Genomic DNA, 24,978 nt, shown 5'->3' on the forward strand with positions numbered 1-24,978 from the left:
TCCGAATGTTTGCTGGGCAGTGTTTTAAAAAGTGCACATAAGCTAGATGGTTTTAACCATATAAAATTACATTTTTTGTGATACTGGAAAAATACATACTGAAATAAAACTACTGATTGAAAACTTTATGACTGTGGTTGTACAATATATGACTCACTAATACACTGCAAACTCCCTTAGAGTGGGGCTTCCAGAGAGAGAGAGAGAGAGAGAGAGAGAGAGAGAGAGAGACAGAGAGAGAGACAGAGAGAGAAAAGTTCTTGCCTCATTAATGAATTGTTTATTTTTTTCAGTATTTAATTGACAAATTATCCTTTCAAATAATTAATTGATGAGTTACATAATTGTCCATTTAGAATTGTTGAAAGGACTGAGTCAAGTTTGGTGCACTTTATATATTTCAAAACATGTTTTTTTTTTAATTTTAATGATGCATATAAATAATTTAAATGTTAATTTAATGAAATATTTCTATTTTTTCATTACCTCACCCTTGTTTTGACAAAAACGGGACCTTGCTGGATAATATCATGGAGAAACTATTTGTTCACAGTACATGGCTCCGTAAGGATCTGTGTACCAAAGGAGGAGATACTCAGAAATCTGTCTGCAGATTGTTACAACCCAGACTGGAAGTGGCGGGCTGTAATAAGAAAGGAGACCAAACAGAGGAGTGGGGGTTCAACAACTGATTTATTTAACAAAAGTAGGGATTTACTAAAGCAAGTTAGTGAACAGAAAATGGCCATCTCAAGGTTTTACTCGGATGTCCCTCAGCAGGGTGCAGCACTGTTGAAGGTCATCTGAATGAAAGCTTGATATGCAGCTTCTTTATGAAAGTGTGTAAATATACAGTATGGTTGCCGTACATATGTTGAGGTTCTCAGACATCAGGCTTCTTTGCCCAGGCCTTCACTAGTGGGCTATTTTAAAAGTTGGTAAGGAGAAAAACCACAGCATATAGCTGATTGTTTACAAATGCAAGGAGGGGAATAACAATCAAAATGCTTGTGTTCTTGGACCAGATGAATGGAGCGCTCCACATGCACTCAGAGATGTTATGGCTTCTGTTTCTATAACTTTACATGCAGACATTTGAGGTTTGCCAGAAAGGAAAGCTGGCCTGTACACTTTGCAGGGCACAATGTCATCAATGAAGAAACCCCTGTCTACCAAGATGACCATCTCTAGTTGTAGCATTTTCAACACACCAGATTCCCAGGTTGGTCGCTGATAGTTCCAGCATACAGTGCTGAGACAAAGGTCACTGGCCTATGTGGCACAATCCAAATGAGCCTCTTCAGAGTGCAGTTGAACTTGAGGAAAATATATGACTCTGGAAGAGAGGGGAATATGGCCATTGACACCTCAGATCAGTGCAGTCAAGATTTACTGGTGTTTGGGTAGTCCTGAACGTGTTGTGATGCCCCCACCATCTCATTGGGTTTTCATTTGTGTTTAATTGTGTTTTTCTTCTGTTGTAGGCAGCTGGTTAAGCAGCCTTGGAGGCACCTGGGCTCAGGGTGTGGTGCTGCCTACAAAGCCTACTGTTTTTCTGCTTTCACTGGGTCTCTCCTGTGTGGTGGAGAGTCCTCACTGGCCATTTTCTGTTCACTAACTTGCTTTAGTAAATCCTTACTTTTGTTAAATAAATCAGTTGTTGAACCCCCACTCCTCTGTTTGGTCTCCTTTCTTATTACAGCCCACCACTTCCAGTCTGGGTTGTAACAATCTGCAGACAGATTTCTGAGTATCTCCTCCTTTGGTACACAGATCCTTACGGAGCCATGTACTGTGAACAAATAGTTTCTCCATGATATTATCCAGCAAGGTCCCGTTTTTGTCAAAACAAGGGTGAGGTAATGAAAAAATAGAAATATTTCATTAAATTAACATTTAAATTATTTATATGCATCATTAAAATAAAAAAAAAACATGTTTTGAAATATATAAAGTGCACCAAACTTGACTCAGTCCATTCAACAATTCTAAATGGACAATTATGTAACTCATCAATTAATTATTTGAAAGGATAATTTGTCAATTAAATACTGAAAAAAATAAACAATTCATTAATGAGGCAAGAACTTTTCTCTCTCTGTCTCTCTCTCTCTCTCTCTCTCTCTCTCTCTCTCTGGAAGCCCCACTCTAAGGGAGTTTGCAGTGTATTAGTGAGTCATACATTGTACAACCACAGTCATAAAGTTTTCAATCAGTAATTTTATTTCAGTATGTATTTTTCCAGTATCACAAAAAATGTAATTTTATATGGTTAAAACCATCTAGCTTATGTGCACTTTTTAAAACACTGCCCAGCAAACATTCGGACGTTTAATGACAGTTGAACGGTCACAACTGTAAAATACCTGAAATTAAGAAAAATTAACATGACATCTACTACATTTTCCTTGCCCGGCCTCGAACCTGGATCCTCCGGGGCGAGAGTCACCCGCTCTTCCAACTGAGCTATGCCAGCAACTACTTGACTAGTAGACTTTTTTATATAGATAGGTAGAGGGTAAAGTGCGGGATACACTAACCAGTCAGAGGACAGAGGAGATCTGCCACAGGCCACGCCTCCAGAGTGCCAAAACCCTTACAGCCGAGCGAGCAGGAGTCAGAAACCGAGCGCGCAGAGAGGCTGCCGAGCGCGCACAGAGGCTGCCGCGCGCGCACGTTTTCCTCTGCCGTGTGCTCGTTGACAACGCGCGCACGCAGGTTTGTCACTTGTGCACATCCTTGTGCGCTCACAGACACAGTTTGCTCCCTCTCAGTGCACAAATGACCTCTCGCCATGTATATTTTCGCTTGCGAGTCCCGTTCACACGCGCGCTGTGGACCCAATGCGCGTGCACGGGTTTTGACAGGGGTATGACGCGATAGCTTTTGCCCATTCAGCGCCATCAGCTTGGAATGAGTTGCAGGAAAAATGAAAGATGACAGAGTTTATTTCATTGAATATTTTTAAATCTAAACAAAGAAATCTTGAGACTCACCCCGGGTTTCCACAGAAGCCGTCAGCAGCACGTTACTGCAGCAGCACGTCTTGCTCGCGTAAACTGCTGCTTGGCCCTTCCCACGAGACGCGAAGCAGCAGGGGAGCAGCTGTCACTGACAGAGCATGAAGTCACACGAGTGACTTCGTCAGTAAACACAAGCAGGAGAAAACTACAACATGGCTCCAAAATGTTTGTGTTTTATGTTCTGTCCGTTTTATAATCGCCAATACGGACCTGAAAAACAAAGGAGACCGCTAGCTAGGTGATAACTTCTCACGGGGCCGCACATTTAGTAACTTTTTTTAAAGTAAAGCAACCGGAAAGCAGTACGTTCTTTATTCTGAAAATCTCGAGAGCTTCTCTCCATTTCCGCGTCCGATTTCCTGTCTTTCCTTCCCCAAAAATGTCGAACTTGACCCGTTTCAGAGGCGTCGCGCGTAGAAAACAGAACCGGCGCGTAAAGGCCGCGACATGCTGCTCCTGAGACGCGGCCGACTCGCGCTGCTGACGGCTCCTGTGGAAAAGGTTCTGTTGACCACAGCGGTTCCTATCAGCAGCTATGACGTGCTGCTGCAGTAACGTGCTGCTGACGGCTCCGGTGGAAAGCCGGGGTAACTCGATAACATGCAGGTGTTTTATTTAGACTGTTTTTATTTTTGGGCTTGTTTAAAGTTTAAAATATTTAACTTAATTTTGCTCTTAGAAATTTTGAGATTGTTTGTTTTCATACAAGTTTAAAATGTAATTTTTGTACATTTGTGTGATGTTTGCTGCAGGACTCCCTTGAAAACGAGGTTTTAAATCTCAATGGGACTTTTTTCCCAGTGTAAATAAAGGTTAAATAAAACTGCCAGCTTCTATGAGGGAATCTTGGGTTCTCCAGGCCAACATGAAAATTTAGTTCCTCATTTGGCTCTTCACAGCACAAATTAGCAAAATACGGACTTCTCATCTAATTAATTTTTTTCATCCTTTTTTCATACAAATATGTTTTATTTTTGTTGCGATTCCCCAAATGAAATAATTCCATCTATACTTATTGTATAATAACCATGTTCTGTTGTAAAAAATAAAGGTTGTTTATACATTTTTTAGGTTTGCGATACCTAACGCTGCCCTATTTATTTCATAATTGTATCTCACAGTTTGTTTTATGCCACCCCCCTCATCATTGTTGTATCTTGCATCTTTGTTCATCACTTCGGTCAGCTGTCATGCTGTTTTAGAAATAAATTTGGTATAGTATGTATTTATCTTCCGGAAATGCGCTGCTCTGGGTGGCTGCATGTTGGAGTAGCTCTGTTGACTTTTTTCTTCTGGTTTCTCGGGAGGAACGATATTTCTTTGGACATTTTACTTTTCTGTTTCTGGTGCTGTGAAGCTTGGAGGATTTTTACTGCTATTTTATCACTTTTTGAGCATTTGTTATAATATGTAACCATGGCAACAAGCTGGTTTACAATTGGGAGCAGCTGATTAACATTGGGAAGGCTGAAATAATACCTCAACTGAAGCCACAAATCCCAAATGAGCTGAAACGCAAGAAGCGTGGGTGCAGAGCGGGAGCAAAACGGAGACAGAGAAAGAGGAAATTCAAACCATCTCTTCCATTGATCATAATGGGCAATGTGAGATCACTGGCCAACAAGATGGATGAACTCCAAGCCCTTTCAAGGACTCAGCCAGAGTGTCGGTAGTGTAGTGTTATGTGTTTCAGTGAGATGTGGCTGCAGGACCATATCCCCGATTCCAGCGTCTCTCTGCCAGTACGAGCAGACAGAGCTCTGAAGAGGAGCGGGAAAAGAAAAGGAGGTGGAGTGGCAGTGCTTGTCAACAACAGATGGTGCCATCCAGGTCATGTTTCAGTGAAATGTCATCTCTGCAGCCCAGATGTTGAACTCTTGGCAGTAAGTTGTCGCCCATATTATTTGCCAAGAGAGTTCACCAGTGTTGTCTTGGCAACTGTTTATATTCCACCTTCAGCCATTGCTGAAAATGCATGTGATGCCATCAGTTCCGTTGTCGCTAAGCTACAAACCCAGCACCCCAATGCATTTGTGGCTATATTTGGTGATTTTAATCATGCCTCGCTCTCTGCTACATTTCCAACATTTCAACAGTTTGTCAGCTGCTCCACCAGAGAAAACAAGACATTGGATTTTTGTTATGCAAAAGTAAAGAATGCATACATGTCCAAAACAAGACCTCCTGTGGGACAATCGGATCACAATCTTGTTTTTCTCTGCTCAGAATACAAACCACTTGTTCAGAGGCAACCTGTGACAAGAAGAACTGTGAGAAAATAGTCACAGGATGCTGAAGAAGCCCTGCAGAGTTGTTTTGAGACACAGATTGGATGACTCTCTGCCAAGGATATGAAGAGGACATCAATGCCATGACTGGATGTGTTACTGACTATATAAACTTCTGTGTGGACAATATCTTACCCACCAGAACAGTGAGATGCTTCGCTAATAACAAACCCTGGATCACCAGTGAACTGAAGAATCTGCTAAGTGAGAAAAAAAAGAGCCTTCAACGAGGGAGACAGGGAATTATTGAGGAGTATACAGAAGCAACTGAAGATCAAGATTAGAGACAGCAAGGAGGCATACAAGAAGAAGCTGGAGAACAAACTACAGAGGAACAATATCAGAGATGTCTGGTCAGGGATGAAGAAGATCACAGGCTTCAAGCAGAGGAAGGATTGCACAGATGGCAGCCTAGACACAGCCAATGAACTGAACAAGTTCTTCAATAGGTTCAGTTCAGGAACAAACCCAGCATCCTCCTCGCCTGTCCACAGCCAATCAGACATCACATCCTCTTCTGATCCAACATTTTCCTGTCACACACCAGCTCTTTTGTCCTCTAATGCAGTCATGGACTCTTCTGGTTCTATAAATCAGTCTTCAACCAAGTCAGGAGATGTTGCTGCCCCATTTACCCCCCCCCCCCCCCCCCACACACACACACACACACCTATCTGTATCTAGAAGTCAAGTGAAGAGGCAGCTGGAGAGACTGAACAGTAACAAGGCTGCAGGTCCAGATGGTGTCAGCCCCAGGGTACTGAAGGCCTGTGCAGAGCACCTCTGTGGGATTCTGCAGCACCTCTTCAAACTCAGCCTGGCCCAGGAGAAGGTTCCAGTCCTGTGGGAGACATCCTGCCTTGTTCCAGTTCAAAAGAAAACTCGCCCATCAGTCATTGACGACTAGACCGGTTGCCCTGACATCCCACATCATGAAGGTCCTGGAGAGACTCCTGTTGGTCCACCTGAATAAGCAAACTAGAACATATCAGGACCCGCTGCAGTTTGCTTATCGCCATGGAGTTGGAGTTGAAGATGCCATCATCCAGCTGCTTCAACCAACCCACTGTGATCTGGACAAAGCAGGCAGCACTGTCAGGGTCATAATCTTTGATTTCTCCAGTGCATGTAACACAATTCAGCCTGATGTACTTTGCCAGAAAATCCAGAAGACACAGGTGGGGGCCTCAACTATCACCTGGATTAAAGACTACCTGACAGACCACAGTTTGTGAGGCTGAAGAACTGCACATCAAACCAGGCGATCAGTAACATTGGAGCACCACAGGGGACTGTACTCTCACCATTCCTTTTCACCCTGTACACCTCAGACTTCCAGTACAAATCAGAGACCTGCCATCTACAGAAATACTCAGATGACTCTGCACTCGTCGGGTGTATCAGAGATGGACAGGAAGCTGAGTACGGAGAGCTGGTGGAACGCTTTGTGGCATCTGACCTTGAATGTGAACAAAACAAAGGAGATGATTTTAGACTTCAGAAGAAACAGGGTTGAGTCAAACACTGTTTCCATCATGTGAGAAGAAGTGGAGGTGGTTGAGGAATACAAATACCTTGGAGTTCACCTGGACAACAGACTGGACTGGAGAAAGAACAGCGAAGCCATTTACAAGAAGGGGCACAGCAGACTGCACTTCTTGAGGACGCTTAGGTCCTTCAATGTCTGTAGCAAGATGCTGCAGATCTTCTACAAGTCTGTTGTTGAGAGTGTAATCTCTTCAGCCATCGTCTGTTGGGGTAGCAGCATCAGAAGCAGGGACCTGAAAAGGCTCAACAGCCTAATAAAAAAGGCTGGTTCTGTTCTGGGGACGACTGTGGAACCACTGGAGGAGGTAATGCAAAGAGGGATCCTCCAGAGAACCAAGAAAATGATGGACAACCCTGAGTATTCTCTTCACAAGACTGTCCGACAACGGAAGTGTCTTCAGAGGCTTCTTCAGTTTGGCTGCAACACTGACCGCTACTGGAGATCCTTCCTGCCAACAGCCATTGTAATATACAATAACTCTTTGATGACTTTATTATTATTCTGAGCTACTACAGCAATCAATTTCCCTCTAGGATTAATAAAGTATTTTTGAATTTGAATATATATTTATTTGTTTTAATTTGTTCATATTTGTGAAAGCATAGTATTTCATGGTTGTTAAAACAAACTTTAGTTTCCTATCGCTATCTGGCAACCCAGAGAAGCTGAAATTGCAGTAACCAAATCTGATCACAGGATGTCACGGTTACTCAATTCTTATAGTTTACCTTTTGGTGTCTTGCCCAAGGACACAACAGCAACATTCTCCGATGAGAACCGGATTGAGCCTACAAACTTTACAATTACTTGACAACCTGCTCTACCTCCTGAGCTACTGCTGGAAGTAGCAGGCCATTTTTCATTCTCTGATATTGAGCACCAAACCTCTCACACCAGTGGTGGTGTTGCAAAATGTGTGGGTGCATAATGAGTGGTAGATCCAAGTACATGCAGAAATGCAGTGGTTCGATAGTTGCTTTCGGTCCAAGCTGTGTTTTTGGCCGAGGGTTTTAGACAAATGCATGAGAACCATGCCATTAACTTTTCAGTTTTCTTAAATCTCCACAATATATTCATAGCTATACTTTTAAACCATTTTTTAAACCTGAAGAGTGTTGCAAAGCAATTCCCTGCCAGGATTACTAGGGCATATTTGGGGTCCACAATAGTGTAATTACTATTGTGTATTTGTTTTTATAATATTTATTTCAGAGCCATTTTAACATGGACAAATTTGTCCCTCGTTCTTTTCCACCTGTTCGTGCAATTAACATTCTCCAAATTCAAGTTTCCTGCAACTTTCTTTCACAAATTAAATGAAGGGTTGTATTTTGAAGTTGACATCAATGGAATTCTGTGAATCCAAACTGCTCCAATTTTGACGCCACATATTTTGATACTCCTTTTTTATGGAAATGCCACTGACAAATTTAGAATAAGTGGCAAGCTGAATAATCACAGGTTACTCACGCTCTCTGTAGCTTTTGATGAAGTTTAAAAATTGGGTATGTCTTTGTCACCCTCTGTTAACCTGCTATAGAGCACTTGCGTCAATAGGTCATGGTGTTGCATGTCTCCTTGTTGCAGCAGACAGAGACGTATAAACTAGACTTTAGCTATTCAAAAAGCTTCAATGTTATTTTCTTGGAAAATCAGCACTCAGACATCAAATGATGTTTCTTTCAGTAATTTTCAATAACACAATCTGGCCCCAAATAGCACAAGGGTTCTAAAATACAATTTTGGTAAAAAAAAATGTACCTTCCAATATTGGGGTTGCATGCATAAAAACACACAGAAAAATCTATTGATTTCGTAGTCGATTTTACTCTTTAAATGAACAGCCTACTTTTTACAGAAAAAATAACATCCTCAGGTGATGAAAAGTAAACGTCAATTCAAGCTCATCTAATCTGTACAAGATGCTTCTTGCATCATTAAAAACAAAAACAGTTGATTAACATAAAAAGATTAACTAAACATAACAAAACTATATACAGCACAGATAATGAAATACCATAGAAAATTTCAAATGACTTCAAAGGTAGAGTACACTTTACATATCCTCAACTAAACAGTATTTCATAACCTCAGAAATCTGAGTTTATAACCATAACATCAGCTTTCCCAACATTTTCAAGAGATTTTAACCACTTTTAACAAGGATTTACAAACATGGTTTGGACCTAAGGGGCTAATTTATTGTACACAAATCCCTACAACAAAACTATAAAAATACACAAACAAAACTCTCAAGATGCTTTGTCCTAATGACACAAGCCAAGTACTTTAAACTTGCACCACACTGAACAAATGAACAAAACTCGAATAACACATGGAGATACACAGATGTAAGATAAAATAACATTACAAGGTAAACATGTCATGTTGGTATTACTCAGAGGGCTTTGTATGAGTCTTTTGATGTTCATCCAGCAGATGAGGGAAAGCAAATGCTTTGTCACATTCTGTGCATTCATATACAACTTCACCAACATGGCTCTCTTGATGCTGTTTGAGAAGAGAACGCTTGCTGAAAGACTTGTAGCACATATCACAACGGTACTCTCCTACTTCTTTTTCCGCATGCAGTCTCATGTGCAACGACAAATCTTGGACCGTGCTAAATTTTTCAAGACACTGAACACATTTGAACCTTTTGTCAAGCACCTCGGCTGCAGAAAAGGGAAGGTCTTTCAGACGATGCCTCCGCTCATGCTTTTTTAGATAGCGCATCTTGGCAAAGGTTTTTCCACAGTGCTCACATCTGAAAGACTTTCCATTTGAATTGTGTTCATTTTGATGCGCTAAGAAGCTACTTTTGGAAGAGAAGTGCATTGAGCAGTCAACACACATATACAAGTCATCTCCAGTTACATCAACCTCCTCTTCATCCCCAATTGGCCGGTGAAGAGTTTTTTCTTTTGGATCAGAGTATTTGCTCTCCTTTCTTGCCTGCTGTTGTTGAGAACAATAGTGATGTTGGTAAGCATCGGCCCCTAGAAAGTTACCACCACACTTGGTGCACTCAAATTCAGCAGCAGATGTTAGATATTTCTTTTCAAGTTCACTTTTAGAAGCGTCAAGTTGGACTTTGTCTTCTTCATGCGTGTTATCAAGATGGATAGGGAAATGGTGGATCAGTTCAGTAGCACTGGCAAAACACTGATGGCAAACTGGACATCTGTGTCCAATTATTGAATCTCCTTGTTTAATTTCTTTTGGTGCATCAACATGACTCTTGAGATGTTTAAAGAAGTTTTGTGAGGAGGAAAAACTACTGTTGCATTGGTTGCATGGGTATTCTCCTTCAGACCGTGATGGCTGATGAGTGTTCATGTGCTTTTTTAGGTGAGATGAATGGAGAAAGTGTTTTTTGCATTCTGTGCATGAATATGGTCGTTCTTTAGCTTCCATGCAACCATGTTCTGATAGCTCCTCTGGGTCTCTGAAACGCTCACCACAGATACCACAGCGATATCTGAATTCTGAGTTGTATCCACTTAAACTTTCAGACAGTTCTCCCTTTAAAATCGAAGGTGTGGGGTTGCCACCAGACATAGAATGGCTCTTTCGATGCTCAACTCTACTGCTCTTGGACTGAAAGACTTTACTGCATAAATCACATGGGAAGCTTTCTTCACGATGGGTAGACATGTGCTCTGCAAGATGTATGGGTTCAGTAAAACTGAGGTGACACTTGGAACAGCGATGTGGACGATTCCTCCCATGAGAATGCTTATGGGTTTTGAGTGCAAAGAGAGTAACAAATCCCCTGCCACATGTTTGACATTGAAATTCAGACTTGTGCGTTCGCTGGTGCTGTTGCAGCTGAGTTGCGAGAACAAAACATTTGCCACATTCTGCACATTCGTGTGGCTTTTTGCCCAAGTGACACAGCTGATGATCTTCAAGGCTTTCTGATGTTGGGAAAGTCTTACCACAGACGTGACAAGGGAAATATGGTGCAGAGTCAGAATCACTATCACTGTTATCTTCATCACTTTCACCAGTTGTACTTACATGACTGCTAGACTGGTGTTCATTAGTGGTGCCTTTCTGCAAGACATTATACCCATGATCCTGCCACTCTTTAGGATGACATCTTCTATAATGCTCAACCAGGGATTTCTTGATGGCATACACATTGCTGCAGACCTGACAATAAAAGACATCATCGGCATGTTCTTTTCTGTAATGGTCACACACAGCTGACCTTGTCCAAAATCGTTGTTGACACAGTTTGCAAGAGACAGGTTTGCTGGTATCATGAGTCCTCATGTGACTGTCTAGATTTCCTTGAGTAGAGAAGACCTTCCCACACTTTAAGCATGCATTTTGCTTTTTCTCTTGTTCTTCTCTTCCATGATCTTCAAGATGACTTATAAGCATTAGGCCATCAGTGAAGCTTTTATCACATTCTGAACACTGGTACTGAATGGGTTTCTTTTCCTGAATTGAGCTGCTTGGCAACAGAGTTCCAAAAGAACTATGCGATGATTCATCCTCTGACTCTTCTTCATAGGTTTGCAGAGCATCTGTGCTTTCAGGGTGTTTGACGTCAAAATCAGAGCTGCAAAGTGCAAACTCAATTTCTGCTTTTAAAGGACCTTCTAGCTGTTGGCTTGTAGTAGACCTACATTTTCTGTAGTGGTTTCGGACAAGGGTTTTATTCCAGAAGCCTTTGTTACAAACTTTGCATTTAAAGGGTAAATCTTTTGTATGCACACGTTGGTGACCAGTTAGGCCAGCTTTATTTGTAAAGCACATATTACAGTGTGAGCAGACATACTGTGGAGAAGTGTCTGCCTTAAGTTCTGTATCTGGTTTACAAATTGCATTAGCATCATCAGTAACCATTTTCTCACAACTATCATCAACAGGCTCTTCTTTGATTTTTGGAATATTGGACAAAAGTTGTTGCAGGGGAGCAGTTGATATTGATGAATTTAATGTTTCCAATTTGTGTGTACTTAAGAAATGCTCTTGGAGCTGTGAAAACAGCAAAAACCGTGAACTACAGTATGCACAAGAAAAGCCTTTTGGTGGGATTAGAGAGCTTGATGGGTGGCTTTTGGAAGCTGGTGATGGGCTTGGTTTTGAAGTGCAACTTTTTTTGTGATCTTCCAGCTCATCTTCTGAAAAGAATCCTCCACATTTGTCACAAAGTATGTCACTACTCTGAAGTTTTCCATCACACTTTAGAGAGTGCTGTAACATACCATCCTTCTTTGAAAATTTCTTTCTGCAGTACTTGCACGAATATGGTCTGATAGGGCAACCTTTTTTATGATCTTCAATTTCATTTTCTGGGAAAAAATTTCCACATCTGTCACATAGGGATTTCTTGTGCTCTCGGATCTTAACACACTTTAAATGATGACGCACTACATAATCTCTCCTTATGAATCTTTCATCACAATACTCGCAGGAAAATGGTTTTTCTCCTGTATGTAGACGAACGTGCACATTTAATTGCCAACTATGTTTGAAGGAGCGGGGGCAATAAGCACATACGTGCTTGAACTTTTTATTGACAACAGGTTGGATCTTGAGTAGAATTCGATTTCTTATCTCCTCAAGTGGTTTAGTCACATTTTCAGCTGGTTTATTACTTTCTTGCATTGGATGAGCCTTTGTTTCATTGGTTGGCTTTTTGCACCTTTTCATTCTTTGATGTGTTTTTAAAGTCTTTTCATGAGAGAAAGCAGAGCCACAACGAGTGCACTTGAATGGTTTTATAGCATGAAACATAGTAAAGTGTCTAGAAAGTTTTGAAAGGGCTGGAAAGCTTTTCAAGCAGACTTCACATTCAAATGTCTCCTCCTTGTCGAGAGGCTTGAGATTAAATCTAGTTTGCCAACCTCTGCCAACATCATCTAGAGTGATTTTAGGAATTCTGACCTCTAGTCGTGTCTTTTTTCCTTTGCAACGAGTGTGGTGTACTTTCAGATGATCGTACCTTGAAAAGCAGCTATCACAGTTTTTACATCGATAAGGATTTACCTCATTGTGTGTCAAAATGTGATGCCTCAGGCTTCGTGGCTTCATGAAGGTCTTGGTGCAGAATTTACATTTGTACTCACAGTCTGGTGGAGGTTTCTGTGTTGCCTCTCTAAGAGAATCCATGTTTCGTTCACCTTCACTTTTGCTTTTGGACTGTTCTGTACTCTTTGCACCATCACAAACTTCTTCATGCTTAAAAAGCATTGTCTCACTTCTGAATCTCGAATCACAATGCATGCATGCATAGGGTTGCACTCCAGTATGTTTAACAAGATGTCTCAGGAAATATGATCTGTACCTGAACTTTTGTGCACAGTAAGGGCATTTAAACAAGTTGGTTGTTGATTCTTTAGAACTAGAAGGTGTTTTATGAATGATCGTGCTAATTTGTGGGGAGTTTTTTATGGAAACGTTAGTGGTACACTTATCAGTGGAGGACTCTGCAGTCTCTCTGCAGAATACATTATGCTGGGTTATTTTAGTTCTTCCAAAGAACTGACCACATCTTGGACAGGGGATTAGAATGTTCTTCTTGTGGCCATAAAGATGCTTTTGCCAACGGTCCCTTTTACAAAAACTCCGGAAACATCGCGAACAATGATATGGTTTACTTTTTTTCTTAGTGCTGGACGTTGTTTCAAATGAACAATTGGCTTGAGGAGGCAAACATTTCTGCATGTGAATGTTGAGATATAAAGGCCGGTAAAACTGCTTTCCACAGTTTGTACAAGATAATGACTTGTCTCCAAGGTGCACAATCAGGTGGCGCAGTAAATTGCGGCGTTCAGGATAAGACTTCTTACAAAATGGACACCGAGGTGAAGAGGACCTTGAAATGTGTGTAAGTGTATGTTTTCTTAGATTGAGGGAATCATCAAATACTTCTTTGCATAACACACATTGCTGCTGCTTTTGGGCATTATACTCTTTGACAGATTCCACCGGCTCTTGTGGCTTTAATTGTGTTCCTTCTTCAGGTTGCTGTAGTTTCTTTTCTTTCTTCCTGTGACTTTTTAGATGTCTAAGTAGATGTGCTGGGTAATCAAACTGTGTAGGACAGTCTGGACACTGAAGTCTTCCCCTTTTAAGATGCAAACTCCTGTGTTGAAGCAATTCTCCAACAGTTTGGAAAATCTTCGAGCAGATTGTGCACTGCATCCTTTTCTGGTGGACAATTTTATGACCAGTCAGATGGGCACGCTTCTTGAATCCCTTCCCACATTCAAGACAGCGGTAAGGTCTTTCGCCGCGATGACTGAGCTCATGTTTCTTTAGTGTTGTCAAATGAGCGAAACCTATCCCACAAAAGCGACAAATCAGAGAACTCTTTTCTTCAACAGTTTCTGACAGTTCAGTGCTGTCCTCAGTTGTACTATTCTGAGTCTCTAGCTTAGGCGCAACAGAAAAAACTGAATTTCTATATTTGAACATCTTCCCAGTAAGTTTAAACATCTCATGTTTTTTCATATGTCTATACTTTCCGGAAGGATCACGAAAAACTGCCGGGCAGTGATTGCATCTGTACAACGGGCCAATCTTAGAAGCTGTTAAAACTGAGGATGCTTTGGGCACACTTTCTGTGGCTGGAGTGTTTTCCATGTCTTTTGATTGTGGTTCAAGGTCCATTTTTCTTGTCTTTTGCAGCACAATCTCCCTCTCTTTTCTGAACTGAATTATACATTGTCGTAAGCAGATGCATTTAATATGTCTTCGTCTGTTACCTGAAGCCGTGAAAGTAGCTTTACATAAGGGACATGCAAATTTGTCACCAACTTTATTCTTGTTACCTGCTACTGCAATTTTAACACAATCACGCAAATGTCGATTCCTGTTGTAAGGGTACTTGAAAAGTCGTGGACAAAGAGGGCATTTGTATTTTTCTTGCATCTCACCCTTGACTTCTTGAGGTTTGCCATCATCATTTGCAGTAGCCACATTGGATGAAATGGCGCCTCCTTTATATTTGTGAACATCATGGATGTGTTTCTTGACCCTCTTAGCAGAAACAAATTCTTTACCACACAAATGACATAGATTGAACTTAGAAATGTCAATTAGCTTGACATAACATTTCCTTGTATTGTCATTTGAAAAGTTTTGTGGTTTTTGTTTTTCTGGTGATTTTTCAGTTTTGCCAGCATCAGAGTTTGTGTTTAGCAATTTGTACTGCTTGCATCTACCAGGTACACGTTTGTGCTTCCGTAGGCTACAACTCTGTGCAAAGTACAAACCACACTCATTACACCTATATGGTGTTTTGCCAGTGTGAGTCCGCATATGCTTGACATATTGAATAAGTTTTGAAAACACGATCCCACACCTTGTGCAGTTGTGGGGGGCAGTTAATCTTCTTTTCTTTTTTGGAATGGAGTTAGAAGACAGGGGAGTACTCTTTTTGACCACATCACACACATGCTTTTGGTTTAGCTTATTTCTCATCAGGTAAACATTGCAATTCTTGCAATGGTGGAAAACAGACATTGGATGGTTACAATGGTGATGCTCAATCAAGTGGTCAATATTATTGGATGTGTGTTGGCAATCAGCACAACAGTAGGAGTTGCTCATTTCATTTGATGACTCTGAAGTTGCCAGCAGTACAACAGGGTGCAGCAATCTTCTCGTTTGTACAGAATGTGTCAGTGGAAGTGCTGGCTGCTCAGTTTGGTCCTTGTTATACTCGTTGGGTCTTTTCACTTTTGTTTCTTCTTGTTGACTTGACTTAAAATTTTCTTCATCAGCATCACACAAAGAGTCTTCTGAAAGAGGCTCACCATACAGCAAACTAGATTCTGACTGCTTTTGAATGGAGAAGTCCCAGTCTTCAAATGATTCTCTTGTGTTATCATCAACATCACTACATACACTTATGGGTTCCTGTGCTATGAAACTTTCATGCTGAGATTCACGATGAGTGGGAAAAGAGATCATATTGTGATTTTCTTTGGGACACACCTGCTCTTTTTCTGAGAATGGTTTTATATCAGATATCCTTTGCTCGTTGTCAAATGTCACAGATTGTGTATCAGACATTGAATCTTTTTGGAAAGAAGTACTTGTCCTCTTAGCGGGGCTTGCACATTCATTTGAAAGACAGAGATGCAAGTCTGTGTTTGAGCTATCTGGTGGCAAGAGTAACTCTGGACTCTTAACATCTTTACTGACCATAGAAAGTCTGTCAAAGGTTGCAATGGGATCACCACATTCATTTGGTGACAGGCTTCGAGTATCTGTCTTTGGAGGGCTTCCCATTTTCAGACAGTTTGGGGAATGTGTGCCAGACACATTTGGCTTTACGTTGGAGTCCATATTACTTGCATCACTTATGTTTTCATTATTATTATCCTTAGCAAGGCTGTCACTAGTGGCATCAGGGGCATGACAACATAGAGATGAGTTTGTAGTCATCTTGTCTAGTGAAGAGCTTTTCATTTCAGCGCTAGAATCAATGTATTTGCTTGAGCAGTAAGTCTCAGAAGCAGACCCTTTATGGATGATGGTATCTTGATGATTTTTGCTACCAGTATTCTCATAACTAATATCATCTGTGACAATGGGACTAACACAATCTGCATTCGGAGAAAGATCTGTTGACTTTACTGCATTGGGAAAGCCATCTTTTTGGGGATTTTCATCTGGACCCGAACTTTGTGCCTTTAAGTTAGACAATTCATGGTAAGCCACATTTTTCTTTTGCTCATCTGAAGAACTAGACAAATTAGTAGTGTCTGAGACACCACAGTCTAAATCTTTGTCTGTCCCTGATGCAATTGTAAATTCTTTATCATTTTTTATTTCTTTTTCAGTATGTATGTTTGAGCCATCTTTAATTGGTTGCAAGTGGCTTTCTGGAAAGGTCACAATGGTAGCATCTTTAAAATGGTCCTTTTCCACTTCAGAAAGGATTGCACTAATGCTGTCCTGGGCCGGACAGCAGTGCAAGAACTGCTTTTTATGGAAGCTGGAGTCATGGTTATGATGGCAAATATTCAAATTGCATTTACTCATTTCATCACAAATGCCTTTAAAACTTGATTCCTTAAGATCAAGATGGTCAAACGTTTGTGACACCTTTTCCTGTGTTTCTCTCTTTTCAGTATCATCACCACTCTTAGTGGAAACTGAAGTCAAAGATATCTCTTCATCAAAAGGTTTTGGGTCCGATGAATCCAATTGTTTTGTTAGACAATCTTGGACCTGGGTGTTGCCCTGTACATTTTCACTCGCAATTGTCTCTTGATCATCTGATAAGCCTAGATTGCTGGATTCCACACTGTCAATTCCTGTTTTCTTTAAGACTTTTTCATCAACGAGTGCTTGGCCATTGTCAAAAAGAGTTGGTGTAGTTGATTTGATCTGATCATCCTCCTCTTTGTCCAATGGGTCATGATCAATTCCTTCTTCCTCCTCTTTGTCCAATGGATCATGATCAATTCCTTCTTTCGTCAAGTTTGCAGTCAAACAGTCTTTAAATGTACCTTCTTTGAAATCTCTCATTACAGCTTCATTTTGTTTATCACCTTGAAAACCATTGTGTACAGCTTCACTCACTGTAGCTGTCGTCAAAGAGGTAGCAGAAGATTCAGCATTTTCTGCACATGTTTTGATTGAAAATGTGATTTTTTCAGAAGTATTAGGATACACGCAATTGGTCTGCGAATCACAATTTTCAGTGTCATCAAAAAATAATTCTGAGTTTTCTTCTGAAAGCATTTCAATATTTTGCCTTGAAAACGAGTCACTTCCAGTGACTTTACAAGATGGCCTTTCATCAACAGCATCTGTATTCGAGGAACTGCTTACAGACGAGTAGTTCTCAAGACATGATGTGGGTAAAATTTCACAATTTTGCTTAAGACCTTGACAATCTGATGTATTGGAAGATGATTCTGATGGTACTTCTGTGGGAAAATAGTTTTTTCCACATCCTTGTAGATAATCATTTTCCAGTTGTTTTCCTCCATCTTGCCATTGTGAATCATTGTATCTTTCATAAGCACAGTCTGACCTCGAATTTTCAATACTGGGACTTGAGCAATAGTTCTTGTTGAAGTTTGGGTGTGACACAGGGGCTTCTTGCGAAGCCACTATACCTGAAAAATCATGACATCCAGTGAAGTTCTTTGAAGGTTGGGACAGAGTTTCATCTGACTCCGTTGTCCTCTGCACAGTTCCATCATCCAATGACAGAGGTTGAATGCTCTGGAAGTATGGATCCCACCCATCAGCCATTCTCTATGAAGACTGGAAATTAGGGCTTGTTTCATCCGGTCCTAAAACTGCATAAAAAAAGTCTTACTAAAATCAAAAGGCAATAAATATCTTACTAAAACAGGGGAAAATACTCACCTCTTTAGGACATTCAAGCACTGGCCAGGAAGATCTGCCTTACATCTCAAAGGGAATCTGCATAAAAATAAAATTTCTATTTTATATATCACAGTAAACTAAAACTGCTAATAAAAGTATACAAACATGTCACATCTTTGTGCTTTCTGTTTAAGGAATTCTGATACTACCCAATCAAACATGTCCAACAAACTTGCTATAGGCCTCTGTTATAAAAAATATTCACCACCCATGAAGTCATCCAAAGTAAAACATTTGTGAAATATTAGAAATAGGGTTGGGCATCGCTTGATTTTAAACAATTTAGATTCAGATTCCTCGTTTCGATTCTGGTTCCTATCGATTCCCGATTCAGATTCTTTGAAGACATGACATGTGTTACATGAGCTAGCTAACCACAGGTCCTACTTGATGAAATAATCTTAACTTCAACATGAATTTTAACTCTATGAATGACAACATCACCTTCATCTAGACAAAAACATGTTTTGGAGAAAAAAGAAAAAGACTTGCAGCACAACCAGTGTGTTTGTTTCTGACCACAACCAAAGTCTGGAAGAAGCCTCTGGGTGAGAGGCTAAATGTCTCCAACATATCCAGAAACGTCCAGCTGTTTTCAGCTAAAACTCTCAGGATGATCATGTCCAGGATGACTGAGAACTACACCTCCATGCTGCAGCAGCATTCAGTCACAACAGAAATGTAGCTGCTGTCAGTAACAATCTAACAGATTTTAAACATTAAAACTCTCAACAGAAATAGTTCAGAAAGGAAATTAAAATGTTCACAACTTTGTGATTTATCATTATCATTATAATTATTTATTGTGGCAGAAGCTGGTGTGGTCCACCACAGAGAAGCTGCTCTAGCATGATGACTTTAATTATTCTACAGGTTATTGTTCAACCTTCTGACACTCACTCACACACACACACACACGCACGCACGCACGAGTGTTGGTGAGCGGCTGCGTCTGACTGCTGACGCTCCGTGTGTGTTTTTATTTCTGCAGTGAGACAAACTCACCTCACACCGTCCAGAGTTTGTTCTTTAAAAGCTTCTATTAAATCCACCGTGTTGACGTATTTTAACAAGTTTACATTATGGAGTAAAGGTTCTGCAGATGCCTTTGTTTAGATTTGGCCACTGTGCGCCGGGTGGGGTGGGGGGAGGGGGGACCCAGCGCACACAGACAGGTGTGATCAGCTCTGAAAAGCGTTGATCACAATTAGCAGATTATTTATTTTTCACGGAGATCTGCCGCGGATTCTGCTTCCGGTCGGCATTCTAGGAATCAAAATAAAAAGCTTTGAACAATTCCGGGAAAAATTTAACAGTTGCAACCGGTTCCAGTCGATGCTCGATGCCCAACCCTAAGATGAGTTGTTTCACATTAGGGTTGAAAAGATTCCTCAAATACTTCGAATAATTCGAGTACAAAAAAGCCTCGAGTCGAATTCTCTGCCTCGAGGCTTCGTTTAATTAATTCATGGCTTTGCAATCGTCTGGGGTCATGTTTCACCTGGACATAAATAAGTGACGCAAACGCACACTGCGCTGAATGCACACTCGAGTAGCGAATGTAACTTAACTTTCTCTTAAGCCATGGCGGACAATGTGGACCCCGGTGGAGTGTGAAAAAGACAGAAAATGTCAAAGGTGTGGGACCATTTTTCACTCCGTAAGGCGGAAAACGTAGTCCAGTATAAATACTGTAAAATGGATTTAGCCTCCATGCTGCAGCACCTGACCAGGAAACATCCACGTGTAAATGTCACTTCTGCAAGCGGACTCGGAGGTCCGCTATATATTCTGTGGACACTGTGTGACTTTTTCATTTGTAGCAGTCAGTGTCAGCTCACACTGTACGTCTGGTAGCAACACGTCAGACTTAAAACGTGCTAAAAATAGCAGTTTTTACAACACGTCGGACATTTTACTGTGTTGTTATTGATGTCTGTTGTCCCTCGGGATTGCTGCAGGAAGACACCGGTATTTATGAGAGGAAAAAAAAATAAAGTAAATAAATGTTTTGTGATCAGTATAATTTGACATACCCACGGCAAACATGCTTTCTCGACAATCCTTGTTATCGTGTGAGAAAAAAAAGTGTAGAAATTAAAACGGACGTGCGTTAATGGGGAAACAGCTGGCTAACAATGTTTGCACAAGCGCCGTGAGCGGTTCTGGTGCTGTGTGGGCCGCAGCCGCTTGCAGCGCTACTTTTCGCATGAGGGGAAAATCGGCTCAGGTTGTGTACTTATGTTTTGCGCAGGCAATTGTTTACTGTGAAGTAAAGTTGAAGTGCTGAAGTTTGAAAACTAATTTTGAATAAAACTTGAAGAATAACTGGCAATTGCTTGCTCGTTTTAAAGAGGTCTTTCATATTTTATAACATGCTGTTTGATCCTCATTGAACGACTGGCGACCTGTAGCCCTGACCCCCATCGTGAGCAAATGCTTCGAGAAGTTGGTCAGGGACTTCATCTGTTCTGCACTGCCCGATTCACTGGACCCTCTACAGTTTACATACCGCCACAACAGGTCCACTGATGATGCCATCCATAGCCCTAACACTCCATGCTGCCCTGTCACACCTGGAGAAGAGAGACACGTATGTGAGAATGCTGTTTGTAGATTACAGCTCAGCATTCAACACCATTGTTCCCTCGAAGCTGGACAGGAAACTGCAGGATCTAGGACTGAGCAGCTCCCTCCGCAGCTGGATCCTTAACTTTCTGTCTGACAGACGCCAGGTGGTCAGACTGGGCAGCACCACCTCATCCGCCGTCACACTGAACACTGGTGCTCCGCAGGGGTGTGCGCTGAGCCCTCTCCTGTACTCACTCTACACCCACGACTGCACGGCCACGAGAAACTCCAACATCATTGTGAAGAAGGCACAGCAGCGCCTCTTCTTTCTCAGGAGACTGAAAAGATTTGGCATGAGCCGCCGCATCCTCAGGACCTTCTATCGCTGTGCCATTGAGAGCATCCTCACTGGATGCATCTCCACCTGGTATGGCAACAGCACCGCTTACAACCGCAAAGCTCTCCAGAGAGTAGTGCGGTGTGCAGAAAGGATTATTGGAGGTGAGCTTCCCCCCCTCCAAGACATCTACAGGAAGCGGTGCCTGAGGAAAGCGGGGAGGATCATCAAGGACTCAAGTCACCCCAGCCATAAACTGTTCAGACTACTTCCATCAGGAAGGAGGTTCTGCAGCATCCGGTCCAGAACCAGCAGACTGAGACAGCTTTTTCCATCAGGCCATCAGACTGTTGAACACTTCACAGACACCTCACCCTCACTACTGAAACTCCAAAATTACACTCCATACTGTACATTAATGCCACTGTTTTGCACATACCAACCTCTGTACATTTTATATCTCTTATTTTATTGTTTACTTTAATCATTTGTAAAACATGTATATACGCATTATACACACTCACACACGGAGAAAAAAAATAAAATAAAATACTAGCACACACATTTAGTAATGTATATACCTTACATACTATACATATTATTACTTAGATTAGCCATTTTTATATTTTGCTTGTTTTTACGTTATTGTATTTTTGCACAACTCTGTTGCTGTGAAGCTCGCACACAAGAATTTCACTCGCATGTACTGTACCAGTGTACCTGCACATGTGACGTGACAATAAAAGTGATTTGATTTGATATAATGGTTTACAAAAACAAAAGGGTAATTTATTAGAGTACTAGATTAATCGATAAAAGATTCCATAGAGTACTCGATTACAAAAATATTCGATAGCTGCACCCTATTTCACATTTGCTGCAATGTTGCTATGGCATGATTTCATGCATTGTTCTATTATAAGTCTAGCCTTTATTTTGGAGAGAAATTACTTACACATGCAGGGGTGGACCGTTAAAGCGCCCGAGCGCCAATGGCGCTAAATTTTCTTGTCGGGCGGTAAATACTTGACGACTTACCGCCCAGGTGGCGCCCAAGCCTTGTTTGTCATTTACACACCGGCTTTCACTTACATCATGGCCCCGCCCTGTTGGAAGTAGGGCTGCAACAAACGATTATTTGGATAATCGATTAATCGGATGGGGTCTCGACACGATTAATCGATTAATCGGATTACATGGGGAAATTTTTAAAAACTGCTTGGGAAACGTTATTTCTCTCCTTCCTTCACTTTATTTAACACAACATTATTAGAAAACAGTTCAATAGCAGAAAAACAACATGCCATCACCTAAATTGTCTTATAAGGTGTATAGACAGAGACCCTAAGCTACATCCATCTGTGACCTAAAATGCTTGGTCCAAGTTAAACAGCTTAAGGGCAATTCTCATCTGTTTTGTTTGATCTCATCTGTTGACATTTATTTTAAATGTAATTAAACATAGGCTGTGAATTAATCAAAATTGATCACTATTTCCAAAAATGACTGAAAAAATACCAAATAAAACAAAAGTAAATGAATGCCATCCTCCTTGCGATGATGCCCTGGGCAACTGCCATAAAGTCACATCAAGAAATGCTGCTGATCATTCCAATGATCCCAAATAGACTCACATTAGGCCACATGAAAGCAACTGAACCCAAAAATATATTAACCAGTATATAACTGCACTCTCACACAACACGCCTGCAGCTACAGTTAGGACTCCTCCCTCCCTTTTAAAAGTGTTTTTGCTTCTGAGGACATTGTGGTCGTAAAACCACATGCTAGTAGTCTGGCCCCGGTGTGATCAACCAGTTTCTGCGGGAATGTGACGGCGGAACCAGGGCCAGATTAACACTTTGTTGTACCCTGGGCAACAATATTCAAGGGCTCCATCATCACGACCCAATGATCACCATAATGTGGTCACATACAGAATATTTTACTGTAATATGCAGTAAATATACTCAATACTTGAATGCCTGACAACACGTAACCCGCCCAGAGTAACCTTTGACCCACCTCGTGTGGACTGACCAATGAGGAGAGGGTCTTAACTTGAGGCCTTCTCTTCATTGGTCAGTCTGCATGAGACTGACTCTCAACTGACGTTCAGTCATAGGCAGCAAAGCGTCTCTGTGCAGTGCAAAAGCCCGGGTGGACAGTTTGTTTAATGTAGGGTGACCATATTTCCATTTCCAAACAAGAGGACAGGGGATTTGTGCCTATGACGTCACACTATGGCAACGCCACACAAACCATGTTGGGACCCATTTTTTGTAAGAACTAAATTAATATCAGATTCTGCCAATTAAAGGGCTCTAAAACAATTCATATGTAAATATTTTGCATATTTAATGCAAAATCTAATTTTTCTGCTTTAGTGTTGCAACAAGGTTTTATTAATAATAAATTATTATACCTTTTGTTTTACTACAGCATCGGTAAGCTTCCTGTGCACAGATTATTAAGGATGCTTGTTTCAGCTGTGAGATTAGACGATAGGATCAATGAAAAAATAAGTTGTCACACACTCCATGGAAACTTTCAGAGAATCCACAAATAGTGGCTTTCAAATTGTTTTGTTACTTTTTGCAAGTTTATAAAAGAAGCAGATGAGACAGCATGTCTGATAATTTAGTTTTTCATCTGATAATATTAGAACATGTCAGTAATGTCTGAGGGGCTTTTATAAACACTGTATAACTAACACTACTGGAGAGGGCATGAATTACACAGAGGCTTCTGGGGAGCCCAGTTATTGGGGGGGGGGGGGGGGGGGGGGGCATTTTGCCTTGGCCCCCAAAATGTCTTGAAACGGCCCTGGGTGTGTGACAGTTTTGAAGGTGATCTGAATTGTATCAGATGTATAAATATTACATGTGTATAACTTGTTTTTTACTGGTAAAAACGTGTAGTGGAGATAAATCTACCTACATTTGACTTTTCAACACTTTGTTTTGTTTTCTTGTTTTTATTTAACTATTTTCCTGTCCTGTCTGTCTCTCATCTTCCTGCATCTCCTCTTAATTCTCCAGAAAATCTGTTGCCTGGATTCTTACCTTTTCACCTCATCAGTTACTTTTGAGCAGATCAAAGGGATCTCCTGACCGAAAAGCGCAGAGCGCGTTTTCGATGCTGCGTGAGGTGACATCACCACAGCACAGGTGATGAGCTCCGCAGTAGCGAGCTTCAGGCACAAATAAGACAGAAAATAGAGAACATGTGCGGACATGAACGATCGTGTGCTAATTATAGTTTTTTGGTTGTGCCACTTTGAGAATGGACCATGCGCTGGAAGAAGCTGCCTGGATCGCTGCGCGACAATGCGGAACCGGTTCGCAGCAGCGCAAGTCTGCCGGCTCTCCCTCGCGCTGATCTGCCGGTACCGGCTCTCCCTCACGCTGATCTGCGGCTCTCCCTCGCGCTGATCTGCCGGCTCTCCCTCGCGCTGATCTGCGATTCTCCCTCGCGCTGATCTGTGGCTCTCCCTCGCGCTGATCTGCCGGCTCTCCCTCGCGCTGATCTGACTTGCTCTGGTCTGCGCGCAACGGCGGGCGGGAGGGGGGGGGGGGGCGCTTTTGGAAAAGTTGTGCGACACAACGAATCGATGACGCAATTCGTTGCCAACGCTTTTAGTAATCGATTTTCATCGAATTTATCGATTCGTTGTTGCAGCCCTAGTTGGAAGCCGCCGTTTTCGTTTTGCACGTGTGAACCTGCGCGCCTCTAGCCACGTACTGCACTTGTACGATTCGTGCACGTACTGCACGATTCTAGTTATAGTCACGTGAACTATTAAAGACGAAGTGGAACCACGCTAGAAACACA

At 41.5% G+C, this 24,978-nt stretch overlaps 1 protein-coding gene across 3 annotated transcripts in view; it reads right to left on the reverse strand.

The window, feature by feature from the left end:
* Positions 1 to 8,667: 8,667 nt before the first annotated feature.
* znf1035 (zinc finger protein 1035) overlaps positions 8,668 to 24,978 on the reverse strand; it is a 63,428-nt gene continuing 47,117 nt past the window's right edge. For 2 of the 3 annotated variants that reach the window (XM_054740360.2, XM_054740358.2), the window contains 2 exons: positions 18,216 to 18,272; positions 8,668 to 18,145 (listed from right to left, as the gene is read on the reverse strand). In XM_054740360.2, coding sequence (XP_054596335.2) covers positions 9,255 to 18,098 — 8,844 coding nt within the window. In that variant the 5' untranslated portion in view covers positions 18,099 to 18,145; positions 18,216 to 18,272 and the 3' untranslated portion in view covers positions 8,668 to 9,254. Of the gene's footprint in view, positions 18,146 to 18,215; positions 18,273 to 20,748; positions 20,813 to 24,978 lie in introns of all 3 variants that reach the window. The other variant, XM_054740359.2, reaches the window with a different exon arrangement.

Source organism: Nothobranchius furzeri, chromosome 5 (assembly GCF_043380555.1).
Source record: "Nothobranchius furzeri strain GRZ-AD chromosome 5, NfurGRZ-RIMD1, whole genome shotgun sequence".
Classification (NCBI taxonomy): Eukaryota; Metazoa; Chordata; class Actinopteri; order Cyprinodontiformes; family Nothobranchiidae; genus Nothobranchius; species Nothobranchius furzeri.